This window comes from Tribolium madens, unplaced genomic scaffold, assembly GCF_015345945.1.
Source record: "Tribolium madens isolate multiple individuals breed KSU strain unplaced genomic scaffold, Tmad_KSU_1.1 Scaffold_97;HRSCAF=244;Tcas5.2_LG3a, whole genome shotgun sequence".
Classification (NCBI taxonomy): domain Eukaryota; kingdom Metazoa; phylum Arthropoda; class Insecta; order Coleoptera; family Tenebrionidae; genus Tribolium; species Tribolium madens.
Window position 1 is genome coordinate 6,651,387 of NW_025401069.1, and position 12,932 is coordinate 6,664,318.

At 31.9% G+C, this 12,932-nt stretch overlaps 3 protein-coding genes and 1 long non-coding RNA gene across 5 annotated transcripts; 2 read left to right on the forward strand and 2 right to left on the reverse strand.

The window, feature by feature from the left end:
* The first annotated feature begins 4,762 nt into the window (after positions 1-4,762).
* Positions 4,763-7,051, forward strand: LOC123014287. Its single transcript, XR_006413312.1, has 8 exons — positions 4,763-4,824; positions 5,131-5,275; positions 5,628-5,674; positions 5,859-5,920; positions 6,097-6,146; positions 6,330-6,383; positions 6,562-6,599; positions 6,938-7,051. It is a non-coding gene; the product is annotated as an uncharacterized LOC123014287 (long non-coding RNA).
* A 65-nt stretch (positions 7,052-7,116) lies between these two features.
* Positions 7,117-9,733, reverse strand: LOC123014284 (tetratricopeptide repeat protein 27). The gene is made up of 3 exons (XM_044413317.1): positions 9,084-9,733; positions 8,214-9,032; positions 7,117-8,139 (listed from the first exon to the last, which is right to left on the reverse strand). Exons 1-3 carry the CDS (start codon positions 9,628-9,630, stop codon positions 7,151-7,153), a joined length of 2,355 nt encoding a protein of 784 aa, XP_044269252.1. The 5' UTR covers positions 9,631-9,733; the 3' UTR covers positions 7,117-7,150.
* A 46-nt stretch (positions 9,734-9,779) lies between these two features.
* Positions 9,780-11,710, forward strand: LOC123014285 (COP9 signalosome complex subunit 3). The gene is made up of 7 exons (XM_044413318.1): positions 9,780-9,930; positions 9,991-10,236; positions 10,286-10,503; positions 10,550-10,762; positions 10,808-10,948; positions 10,998-11,168; positions 11,214-11,710. The coding sequence occupies exons 1-7, from the start codon at positions 9,876-9,878 to the stop codon at positions 11,460-11,462; spliced, it is 1,293 nt and encodes a 430-aa protein (XP_044269253.1). The 5' UTR covers positions 9,780-9,875; the 3' UTR covers positions 11,463-11,710.
* On the reverse strand, positions 11,702-12,922 carry LOC123014286 (nicotinamide riboside kinase 1). Of its 2 annotated transcripts, XM_044413320.1 has the most exons (3): positions 12,693-12,922; positions 12,505-12,636; positions 11,702-12,451 (listed from the first exon to the last, which is right to left on the reverse strand). In XM_044413320.1, exon 3 carries the CDS (start codon positions 12,393-12,395, stop codon positions 11,757-11,759), a length of 639 nt encoding a protein of 212 aa, XP_044269255.1. In that variant the 5' UTR covers positions 12,396-12,451; positions 12,505-12,636; positions 12,693-12,922; the 3' UTR covers positions 11,702-11,756. The 2 variants fall into 2 exon arrangements, with proteins under 2 accessions (XP_044269255.1, XP_044269254.1); XM_044413319.1 differs by having other exon boundaries at positions 12,505-12,922.
* Positions 12,923-12,932: the final 10 nt, after the last annotated feature.

Genomic DNA, 12,932 nt, shown 5'->3' on the forward strand with positions numbered 1-12,932 from the left:
CTACAAATGGTAGCAGAAGATGATGCCATATAAGGTCAGAGCATTTTATTTATTTTTGTTTTGTTTATTGCAAAGTGAAGTGTGCGAAACTCGGTAAGGTAGAGAAATTACACTTATTAAATTGTATTAAAAATTTTCAATTAATTTAAAAACAAATTGAACTAATTTTGAATTTTTTTTTATTTTAGTAAGTCCGTTCTATGAAGATGAGGGGAATCGCTACAAATGGTAGCAGAAGATGATGCCGTATAAGGTCAGTGCATTTTATTTTTTTATTTTTTTGTTTATTGCAAAGTGAAGTGTGAAAATGATTTTTGACTGCATCAGTAAGTATTTATTAAATTATGAATATGAATTAATTTTATTTTAGATAAAATGTGTTATTTCTCAAATCCGTTTTTTATAATTTGTAGAAAACAAGACTGTTATGTACCACACAATTTAAAAGTAAATTTTGAAATTTAAAATTATATTCAAATTTATTTATTGCGATTCAAAAGACAAACTTTTTAAAAACTTGTAATATTGTTAGAAAATGTCTCAATATCAACAAAATTTATTTTAAAACCATCAATAATAATAACTTAATTAATTATAATTCATTAAGTTGCGAGGCGGAAGATCTGCAGTTACGCTAGATTGTTTTTTTATATTAATCTCTTTTCAAACAACTTATCAGCAATATATCCGTTATGATGAATCTTGCCTGACTGCATGTCTAAACCGCCGGGTCAGTGGAGTGTAAAAGTTGTGGAAATTATTTGTCAGAAAATTAAGTCTTCAAATAATTATCTGCTAAATGGTTTCTTCTTCTTTTGCCGGGYCAACTAATAATAATAAAATAAGTGAGTTCCTGTTGTTTTTTCAAGTGCTTAATAGACATTTAGTAGTGCGCGATTTTAAAATTTCGAGTTTCTAGTGAGTGCCAATGGGGGAAATGGAGAAGGGAATCGTGCTTCATGGGTCCGGATTAAAGGGTAAGTCAACAATAGCTTTTAATTTTTTAGAAAAATTTTACTTATTAAATTGTATTTAATATTTTCAACTAATTTAATAACACRTTAAACTGATTTTGTGTTTCTTTATTTTCAGTAGGTCCGTGTAAGAAGAAGAGGCAAATTGCTACAAAGGGTAGCAGAAGAAGATGCCATAAAGGTTAGTGCATTTAATTTTTTTAATTTTTTTTTTGTTTATTGCAAAGTGAAGTGTGAGAATTTGTGATTTTTGTTTGCAACAGTAAGTATTTACTAAATTATGATAAAGAATTAATTGTGTTTTAGATAAAAAGTATTATTTGTCAAATTTAATTTCAAAATTTGTAGAAGGCGAGTTCAAATTTACTTTGGATTTTTTACGTATTAAAGAAACATTGACAGGAAGAAAACCAAGTATTGTACGAATTTAATTTGTTTCCAGAATATATGGTTAATTTTTGTTTTGTTTCAGGAACTTCAATGACCAGTGAATGCGTGTTGTGTATTTTCGAGTGCTTAATATTACATTTAGTATTATTGTTATTATTTAGTGTTATTGAACTATTAATATGAATTAATTGTGTTTTAGATAAAATGTATTAATTTTAAAAACTTGTAATATTGTTAGAAAATGTCTCAATATCAACAAAATTTATTTTAATAACATCAATAAAAATAACTTAATTAATAATAATTCATTAAGTTGCGAGGCGGAAGATCTGCAGTGACGCTAGATTGTTTTTTTTACATTAATCTTATTTCAAACAATTTATCAACAATAATACTCGTAGTGGTGAATCTTGCCTGTCTGCATATATAAACCGCCGGGTCAGTGGAGTGTAAAAGTTGTGGAAATTATTTGTCAGAAAATGAAAATAATTATCTGGCAAATGGTTTCTTCTTCTTTTGCCGGGTCAAATAATAATAATAAAATAAGTGAAGTGAGGTGTGTCAATTTGTAATTTTTACAATAAAAAGAATTTACAAAAAAAAAGTCTAAAATAAATCGTGCGCGAATGTGAATTGGTAGCACTGCATTCCCAAAAATTACAACCGCCAATCTTAAACTCAGCGAAGCAGGACAATWTCAAATTCTAAGTTGTATTAATGCAATAATTGGTTCATTARAAACCCTTAATCGATTTTTTAATYGATATTTTGTTTTTTAATTAGCGCTGGTGACGATTATATTACCATAATTCAAAAACACCAACCTGACACAACAAAGACTATTTGATAAAAACAAATAAATAAACCAAATAGTTGTTTAGCACTCCTACCACTGATTTGCATTTTTCTACACTGACGACTGACGTTTGTTTCCTTTATTATTTTTAATGCTACCCACAAAGTACCCTTTAAAAATTAAGCATTTAAAGGTGAAAAATAAAGGGGATATTTAAAATTTTAACAGGAAAGATACATACAGAATAACATCGAAATATTAAATGTGATTTAAAATTTTAAACACCCTTTAAAAATGTTTTTATGTTTACAGAATAGGCCCTAGTTGTGAGTCAAATATTTAGAGTTTATTTATTACCCATCTAAAGCCAACAGCAAAAATTTTAAAAATAATAATAATTAAAAAAACAATATCAATAAAAATATAAAATCCCTTTTGTATAAAATAAAATGTGCTCAATACAGTAAAACAAAAAAAAAAAAATAGGGAAAGTTTTTAAAAGAGACTTTCTATTGCGTTGGTATAAATTTATTACGGTTGGTAAAAACAGAAATAGCTTTTTAAATCACTTTCAAAAATATGCCTTTTTCTTAAAAAAGTAATAGCGTCAATAAGGACCAAAGTTGGCGTTCAGTTTTTGATACGAGCTAGGTAGCGACGAGTTTTTTACTTTTTTTTTTTAAATTTAGCACATGACTTTTTTTAAAGAAAATTTAATAATTTAATATTATTAAGCTTTTAATATAAGTAAGTATCGATTTCAGTGTATTTAAAAAGTGTAAAAATATTATAGAAAGATCAAAGATGTAGAACACAGTCATAGATTATAATGAAAATAAACAAAAACCCTACATATTTTTGCGATTTTATCAAATCTGATCAATATATCAACGAAATCCTTTTGCAGTAGAAATGTAACTGCTTCGACCTAGATTGAAGTTAGAGGTTTCTTAAATTTATTTATCTAGAGTCTTTAGAAGACTTTGTAGTCACGCAAACTTTATGGATTTTATGCATTTCAATCTGAATAATAAATGAAGGCAATTTACAAGTGAAAACTACGAATTTATAATAATGTCAAAGATAAAAAAGTCAACGTTTTAATTGACAAAAATGGTTATTTTTTGCATTCACGCCAGACAGATATCAAGACAAGATTAGATAGATTTTACTGTAATATTGAAAATAAAATTAAAATAAAACAAAAATGAAAATCAAATAAAACATTTATAATTACAAAATATTCTTTTTTCCACTCTTATCTTGTCTCTATGCAACATTTAAACTTACCGCTTCTATTGCCGTTAATGTTTGCTCTTTTATAAAATACGTCGTCAATCACATATACAGGTTGATTCACGAGGAATAATGAGCCTGACTAAATTCGCAATGCAACCAACATTACACTCTCATAGGTCATTTGACATTAAAATTTTGAAAAACAGAAGTAATTGAAATACCATCACAATAATGGGTATACTAAAATACGAATTACGGAAGCTTGATCCGGTAGTACATACCATCCGCTTTGATAACTTAACAGGAACCCAATTTTCTCAAAACTAACCCTGATCGTGTCAGAAGATGCTCTTTCTTTCGGGATATCATTGGGTATTAGACATTTTGCTCAGTTAATAAATTTGTAGCGTTTGTCAAAAATGACAATGACCATGATTGATTATAATAATAGGCATCGTGGATTCAAATTATAATTTTTCAAAAGTTGTTGCAAAGCAACTTATGAAAGTGTAATGGTGGTTGCATCGAGAATTTGGTTAGGCCCATTATTCCACGTAAATCACCCTGTATAAGTACATAAAACACACTTTATCTTGGCATTTTGTCAATTCTGACAATAACAATTTCTGAATTTAATAAAATTTCTGATCCAATATTAGGGTTGAAGACGACAAAAGATTTAAAGCTTAAAAATCTCTGTCTATTAAATTGCGTCCTCGATTTTTAAACTGTCTATAAAATTTTGTTGTCTTAATAACTATACAGGGTGATTCACGAGGAATAATGAGCCTGACCAAATTTTCGATGCAACCAACATTACAGTTGTCGCAAAATAACTTGCGCAAGGTAATGGTGGTTGCATTAAGAATTTGGTCAGGCTCATTATTCCTCGTGACTCACCTTGTATATAAAACAAATCTAAGGAATCATCCCTTGAATTTTTGATTTAAGTTTAGGAAGCACCTTCGTATACTTAAATCGAACAAATAGTAATATAAATAATAATAGTAATCTAAATAATAATAGTAATATAAATAATAATAGTAATATAAATAATAATAGTAATATAAATAATAATAGTAATATAAATAATAATAAATAAAATATGTGATTGGGGTAGGCAACTTTTAATACAGTGTTATACTATTATCATGAGTTCAAAAAATCTGCAGTACTGACCATAAAATCTTAAATTTACACACCACTACACCAAATCTCAATTTATCTCCAGTTAATTAATTAACTGCATTAATATAATTTCATTAATTCGAGCAAAATTTCCACTGAAACAAGGTTTTACTATATTTATTAAATTGAGTAGAATGCGCTTGCGTCACGATGTTTTTTCTGATTGGTTGTGGAATTTTAAGTCGGAAGTCGCCATTTGCCAACCATTCTTTTTCGTTGGAGTCGCCGAAGGAGAAGGTTGGTTTTGTTCGTTTTCTTATTTTTTTGTTCAAAAGGTTTTTTTTTTTTGCTTATTTTTTTATAGACATAACATGTAAAGTACGATTTGTAAAGATACAATTGGGTTTCATTTCATTATTGGGAATTTTTGTTCTAACGCAGAAGCGATAGCTAAACACGTGGTTATAAATATGATGATTGTTAGTCTCGTTCGTATGAGAATATTGTGATTCCAATATAACATTATTTGCTGAGAATAAAAAACATCTTCTTTGTTGTAACAATTCTCTATTTGCAATAATTTCTGTTTTTTTTGTCTACCAGTGCTTTCGAAGAACAATGGTTAAAGAGCGGTTCTACGAGTATAACCCCTGCAAATTGGGTGCCTTGAGAGGCATATTTTGGTATTTGGAGAAGTAGACAACAAGGGAGCATGTAAATGTGTTTTGGAAGCTCGGAAGGTGCAAAGGTATGAAAGAAATTGTATATAGTTTATTGAAAGTAGATGTTGCCAATTGATACAGGACAGTTCGCATGAAACTACAAGAAATTGTAAATTTAATTTACTTTAAAAGCTGAAAATTTTAATGTGAAATAGCTTAAAGGGGTTTTAAATCAAAGAACGAATTCTGTTAAAGCACGTGATTTTGTTTTAAGAACTTCTCATTGAATGAGTTTTATTCACAACTGATGATTTTTACAGTAGACAAGCATATGGCAGAATTATCTTGTTGATAAATTGTATCTGAAGCATTTAAAATAAATTGTTTTTTAACTCTGGTTGTATATTTGTACTGCAATTTTTTTTTTTTAATTTATAGATCTTCCTATCCCAAAGGTGAAACTATGGCACACCTATTGCAGAATGGTGAGTACATTTTGACTGTTTGTATTTATTTTTTTATTACGTTTAATTTTTTCAACATGATGAATCAATTCGTACGCCCTAGTCAATCTGAACGACTGTGATTACTTACGTTCTGAAATAACGTTTTTATTTGTTTTTACTAATTATGATTTGTAAGATTTTAAAGAAATGGTTTGTGTTTTAGTCTGACGTCCCAAGGAGCTACTCAGTATTTACGACAAAATGGTGTAGATGCCACTTTTCATGGTAACTTACATTACTTTTTTTACAAAACTAGAAAAAGAACCTGATGATAATAATTACCGTCTGATCATTGTGATTATAAACAATGGCTGCATTTTTTTTCACTGATTCAATTACTGCATTTTAATGCATCATCCGTGTTTTTGCTGCTTTTTAAAAGCTGTTTATACTGTTTTCAGGTGGGGGATTAGGACGAGGCTAGAAGTTTTGTCGTCTTAAAACAACATGGGTAGGTGTTTTAGAATTACAATTTAGTTATTTCATTAATAAATTACTTGTGTATGATGATCATTAGTTATCCCTGTCTTACAAAAACCTGGGGAAAAAAACATTAACTGAATTAAATATATTATTAAAATTAAATGAAGTTTAAAGAGAGTTTATTATGATACTTAACAGTCTTTATTTTTAGGTCCTAGATTGGTGGTTGTAAAGAAGTGACTCTAAAGGAGGATCCTGATTTGAGGTGAGTAAAGTTCATTACGTTTTTGTGAAATGCATATTCACCTTTGTTGTGATGATCCAATATATACGCTATTATGAATGCACATTGATTCGTTCTTGCCCTCACTGAAATTTCTATTATTCAATTTAAACCACTAATGTTCAATTGTTTTGTTAATTTGTGTTTTTTTTCCTTTTAGGTTGAGGTCTTCTGGAACGTTACAAAAATTGATCTAGGGTAAATATTGTTGACTTGTACTTCTTCAGTCTTGTTTTGTCACGTAAAAATTTGATTTTTCTTAGTTTGTTACGAAGTTCACGCTTTATAGAATGTGGACGTGGTCATTTTTTATTACTCATCTCATTTGTTTAGTAACTAAAACTAGAATTTTTGTTTACTGAAAAACACCAGTTCATGTATTTAGCAAGAATTTCACGCGTGTTTAATTTTCCATGATGCTTATAATATACGCTATGAATGTGTGTTGATTAATATCTATTTGTCTGAAGGAAAAAGTAACTTTACGTTAGTATTTTGTCTCAGTAACGTTCTGAACTATTTTTTTTTTGTTTTAGATTGTTTTGTTTGACTTAATTGCATGTGGATACAACGCTGAAAGACTTACGAAAGCGCTCATGTGGTTATTTGTGATTGTACATACGAAATGTTTTAATAAATGGTATCATATATTTCTCTTTTTTTGTTAACCCAACAAAAACAAAGGATCACATTACAATTACAATAAAAAATCAAGTTTAACATAAAATTTTATTCAGTACGTGAAAAAGTTAAGTGCTATTGTCAGAATCATCAACGAGTTCGTCAATTTTAACAGCTACTTTCGCCTTCTTCATTTTCTCTACAATTTGTTCCAACTGATTTGACACTTCCTCCAGAAATTCTTTAGTTTCTTCCCAATTTTGCTTTTTGATCGCTGCTATAGCCGCATTTAGATTTAATTTGACTGAATTAATAATAGTATTAGCTGGATCTATTTCTTCTTCAAGTACGACATCGCCCAATTTTCTGCACACATTTAGGACATATAAGCATGTTTTCGGATCTTTATCCCAAGACCCTTGCGTGTATCCCCTATAAGCCCGTTGCAGCCGTTGGGCCCTAAGTAACAACACTGGCGCTAAACTAGCATACAATTCCCACACAGGCCCACTGTTGGGATACAACCCCGCAACTCTCCCCAACAATTCACGGATTTTTTGCAATAACTTTCTCGCGGAATTTCCCTCACAATCGGTGGCGTCGTTACAAACACTGTATACAAGAATGTTTAAAGCTTCGACGTTTAAGTATTTTTCTTTCAAGTCGATTATTCGATGGTACGCTCGGATTATATCCGAATAATTCGAAATATCACAACTGACTAAAAGCAAGTTTTCCCATACTTTCCAATTATCGAAATTGCACTTCAGGGCTTCCAGGATGGCTTGGTGCGCACTGCGATTGTTTCCTAGTTTGATGTAAGCCTGGGCTAGGTTATTCCAAGCCTCAAAACCGTCAGGTTCCAGAGTGGTGTAGCGGCGGTAAGCCGTTGCTGCCGTTTGCCAGTTTTCTACTTGCAAGGCTGCGAAACCTAAACCTAGCCAAATGTTGGCTTGGAGGGGGTTTATGCTGAGGGATTTCTCAAAGTGTGGGATGCATTCTTCGTATTTTTTACGTGCGAATAAGAAACGCCCCCAGTGTCTTTGTGCCCGATGGCTGCGTTTCTTCGACATCTCCCAGGCTGTTTCGTAGCATGTGATGTCGTCAGTTGCATCACCTTAAAGGAAATTAGAAAACACTTTTGAGTTAAGCAAATACAATTAAATAAAAACGAATTGACTGAAAACATACCTAAAAGGCACATTAACTTCACTGTTGGCTTTACTTCAAGCTGTTGTCTAATAACTTCTGCTGCCTTTTCTCTCATTTTCAGAATGTTGTAACAAATAATAACTTCCTCCCATAACTGTATATTTAAATAAACATCCAAACTGTTTTTTACCAATCCAAAATTCAATAATATGTCAGCATACTCTGCTTGAACTTTCCAAATTGGTAACATCGAGGTTCCAAAAACATCTCCAACTCTATTACTCGCTGGGGGATTCTCCTTTTTAAAATTATTGATAATGTCCTCGCACTGTTTCAAGCACCTTTCAATGGTTCTTTTGTTATTAGATTCTAATTTGCAGCGCAACAATAATGCCATTACACGAACTGTGTACGTGTTTTTCTGATTTAAAATCATTTCTATAAATGGCAAAATTTCTTCGGTTTGCAACTCATCAGAAGGACTAGAAATTAATTTCTTTCGGATGATCGTTAGAATTAGTTTTTGTTCAGCATTGGGCAGTTTTGTGGAATCAGACTCTTCTGAAAACCTCACTTGGTCCAATCTAACATCGTCATTGAGACTGAAGTTTTGAGGTATAGTGATATCGTCAATCTCGGGCCGTTTCATTTCTTCATGATCAGTTAGTGTGACTTTTACTGTTAGTTGTGCCAATTCATCGGTTTGATATTTTGTTCTTTTGCCTAATTTACCAACAAAATCAAACTCCAATCCTAACACATCGCAAGCTGTTGTGATATGATCTTGAGCTTTTGTGATGTGACGGAATTTGAGATACATTTGGGCCAATTCTGTACTAAGTTCGGCTTTTACTACACCTAAAATTTAGTACAATTACAAGTGGAACTAAAACAACTGACGAAACACACCTTTTAAAGGTTGCTCTTGGAGCAATTTGTGAAGCCGGTCAGCATTGGACAACAGTGAGGGGCTTAACTCGTCTAAAACGTCTTGATGTATCATTAAAGCTCGACAACACCACCACAAGTTAACCAAAGTGTTAACAATACAGCAATCAAATATGAATTCTGAAACTGCTAAAAGTGCGGGGTTTTTTGTGTTAACGTTGATATCTTCTCCGTTCATAGCCAAACGACTGGCAAAATCAAAAGATTTGAATTTGTCTTGTGCCAGAAATTCGTCAATCGATTTCGGAATTGTAGGTCCCGTAAAGTTGCTTTGGACGAAATAAGTAAAACATGCAATACCAAAATTGAGGTATTTCTCCCTTTCTTCATCACTTTTTGAATTAAAAAAGTCCTTTATTAGCGCATTATTCGAATACAACACGAGAATATCGTCCCAGTATTTCTCCTGTAAGACCAAACTAACCCAATCTTCTGTGTCAGCCTCCTTAGTTTTATGGGTCTTCGCGTGAAGATGAAACTTTTTAACCAAATCATAAATCTCTGCCATTATTACAGTTTTAATAATTATTTCACCACGATACACATGTTAAACTCACGTTTTGACAGGTTAAATTAACCTCTAAAATTTTACACAAGTAGCACTCGTACCAATCTCACAATAATAATCGTCAATTTCAGGTTGGCACACCTTCCTTCGAAAACTGTCATCGCACCGGTTGTCAATTTCAGATTCGAGTATAAAAATAGTAATAATTTATTCTGTAAAACGTAATTTTCCATCATCTGAATGAAATGGCATCCGTTTTAGAACAGTTTGTAACGACTGTTAGGACACTTTCTTCTCATGGTTTGTACCCGAATAGTGCAAATTAAAATGTAAGTTGTCTAATTGAGGTTATGTTTCCAGGAAACTATAAAGTTCTTTGTGAATATTTAAGTAAATCTTCGGATATCCTCCTTAAAAACACTCAACACTTGGACAACGTGCTTGAAACGCTTGATTTGCAACAACATTCACTCGGCTACTTAGTAGTATTATGCGCTAAATTTAATTCAACAGTCCCCGCAAATACTCCAGACAATCGGTTTGCACAAGTCCAAGAGTTTATCCATGGCTGTAACGGAGAGCAGATCAGATTAGCTCCCGATACTTGTACTGATAGGTGAAAAATATCCCCAGTTTTTTAATCTTAAAGTTTCAGTTGCTGATTTATGTCACTCTCTAACAAATTATCTAGTTGAGCAGAAACAACCGATGAAAGGGATTCTCCTGTTAAGAAAGGCTATTTCGAAGTTGAGGTTCTTTGATTCTCAACTAACATCAATTCATGCTGATCTGTGCCAGTTGTGCTTATTGGCAAAATGCTTTAAGCCTGCTTTAGAAATTTTAGATACTGATATTACTGGAATTTGCCAAGAGGTAACACTAACCTACCCAAAAACTTGTACAAGATCGCTTTTTCCAGATTGTTCATAATCCTAATGGGGCCCAATTTGAAGCAAAATATTTTTTATTGTATTATTACTATGGCGGAATGATTTATTTAGCTGTGAGAAATTTGGATCGTGCTTTGTATTTCTTTGAGGTAGCTATAACAACCCCAGCGCACGCCGTTTCTCATATTATGCTCGAGGCATACAAGAAATACATTATAGTTTCACTTTTATTACACGGAAAAGTGAGTCTTGTCTTGTGTAGAAACGTTATTTAAATCAAGTTTTAGATACAACCAGTGCCTAAATATGCTTCACAAGTGGTTACTCGGTTTATCAAACCATTATCTCAGCCTTACAATGATTTAGCAAATTCTTTCACTTCAAACAACACAGCGGATTTGAATGCTGTAATTAATAAACACAGAGAGGTAGTCAATTAAAAAATCATGCATCATTTTGATAATTTTATGTTTCAAGGCATTCACCAGGGATCACAATTTAGGTCTTGTAAAACAGGTATCCTCAGTGCTTTACAAGAAAAACATTCAAAGGCTGACGAAAACCTTCTTAACGTTAAGTTTATCAGATGTGGCAAGCCGAGTTGGATTGCCTGGTCCTTCAGATGCTGAGCGTTACATTTTGCACATGGTACGTCCTTCCATTTGTTAAAAAATTCTGATGAAACATTTTCAGATTGAGGATCAGCAAATTTACGCTACGATAAACCAAAAAGACGGAATGGTTGTGTTTAGAGACGAGCCTGAGAAATACGGAGGTGCAGACGTGCTGAAAAGTCTAGAAGCTCAATTAGCTATTTGTATGGAACTTGACAAGCAAATACTTGCTATGGACGAAGATATCCAAGTGAATCCCGTTTACGTGAAAAAGTCAAGCGGTGTGCAAGACGAAGAACAGCCTAGCAAAAGTACATACGCGATGTAAAATTTTCAGTTGCTCAGTGTTATCAATTTTCATTTTGTACACTTGAATTATTCAAGCTTTTTCATGAAGAAACGGAAAGATCAGCTCATTAACTTGTAATCGAAATTATAACATTATAAACACTGTGTGTTTTTGTAGTTTAATACCATTTCTCAGAAACGTGTACATTATTTATTTGTGTTTAAGTAACAATTCGAGATTTACATTGTACTGAGGTTATTTACAATAAAATACTGATATACTTGCTACATCAGTATATTTCTACCAGGAATGTCGCAATCACAATTTTATAAATTAAAAAATACTGTCAATATCACAAAGTACTTCTTCTAAGGCGTTGTTTGAGCGTCCATCGAAATATCGCACTCCTTCAACTTCGTTCTCCACCTCTTCCTTCTGTTTTATGTGTTCGGGCCAGGCGCACAGTTCAAAATACCCAGGACAATCTGGAGGCTCATAAACCCGTTGTTCGCGTCTGGTGAAGCATTCGTCTTTAGGGAGAGTAAAAAAATATTTCAAGTGAAACAATTCTCGCAACGGTTTGTAATTAAATATTGAAAATCCTTCCAGGATTAAAACCTCCAAACCCGTACGGTTTATTTTTTCTATTGTAGTATTCTTCAATTCTTCAGAGCTTCTGATTTTTTTTAACCCGTTAGTTTTGGTGTTACTACTTTCAAGACGTTTTTTGTTCCTTATCATCTCATGGATATCATGGTCCATTTTTTCCATATCAAGGCTTGATAGGATATCAAAATTGATATGGTTTAATTCGGATATCCATATGTGGCGTGGATCATCAACATCAAGAAAATAATCATCCTGTGAAATTAATTTGCTTTTGGGAAGTAACTGATTTAGTTCGTTGGCCAATGTGGTTTTGCCCCCGCAAGTTACACCACTGATCCCTATTATCAGCATTTTGTTCGACATTATTGTGGCACTTATTATAATTTGAAAAAAAAAAACACGTGTTGGATGGATAAAAACTGGCGGTAAAAAATACAAACAATTTTTAAATTATGCAAACATTCACACTCACCGATTAAACAACGGATAAGTTTAGAAATGCGCCAAACTTGTAATTTTTCACTGAAATATTATCAAAATTTTCATTTGCGCAGTGAGAGTGAGGTTATATCGATTATTTCATAATCTTTAACGTAATTACCATCTACTTATTTCACAATAATTATTTACAAAGTTTAATTTAATAGGAACCGGTCTTACATCATCCTTAAAAATAACACTATTGTATAGTCACGTCTACTGTAATTGGTCTGATGAATATAGGTAACATTTTTCTTTAATAATTAGAGAAAAAGTGTAAGGTCTTGTGCTATAAATCTATGCTTAATACAAATCCGTCTTCTAGTTTGATATTTTCAGCTTTTCACTCGCATCTCATAGAATAATTTATTAATATATTTTTTAACTAAAATAAATCTAAAACATTTATTTATCGCTTTG

Coding starts and splice junctions, on each gene's coding strand:
- LOC123014286 (XM_044413320.1), bottom strand. CDS start 12,395: ATGTCGAACAAAATGCTGATAATAGGGATCAGTGGTGTAACTTGCGGG.
- LOC123014285 (XM_044413318.1), top strand. CDS start 9,876: ATGGCATCCGTTTTAGAACAGTTTGTAACGACTGTTAGGACACTTTCT. Junction 10,949..10,997: donor TAATTAATAAACACAGAGAG/GTAGTCAATTAA, acceptor TTATGTTTCAAG/GCATTCACCAGGGATCACAA. Junction 11,169..11,213: donor AGCGTTACATTTTGCACATG/GTACGTCCTTCC, acceptor AAACATTTTCAG/ATTGAGGATCAGCAAATTTA.
- LOC123014284 (XM_044413317.1), bottom strand. CDS start 9,630: ATGGCAGAGATTTATGATTTGGTTAAAAAGTTTCATCTTCACGCGAAG. Junction 9,033..9,083: donor CCAAGAGCAACCTTTAAAAG/GTGTGTTTCGTC, acceptor ACTAAATTTTAG/GTGTAGTAAAAGCCGAACTT. Junction 8,140..8,213: donor GAAGTTAATGTGCCTTTTAG/GTATGTTTTCAG, acceptor ATTTCCTTTAAG/GTGATGCAACTGACGACATC.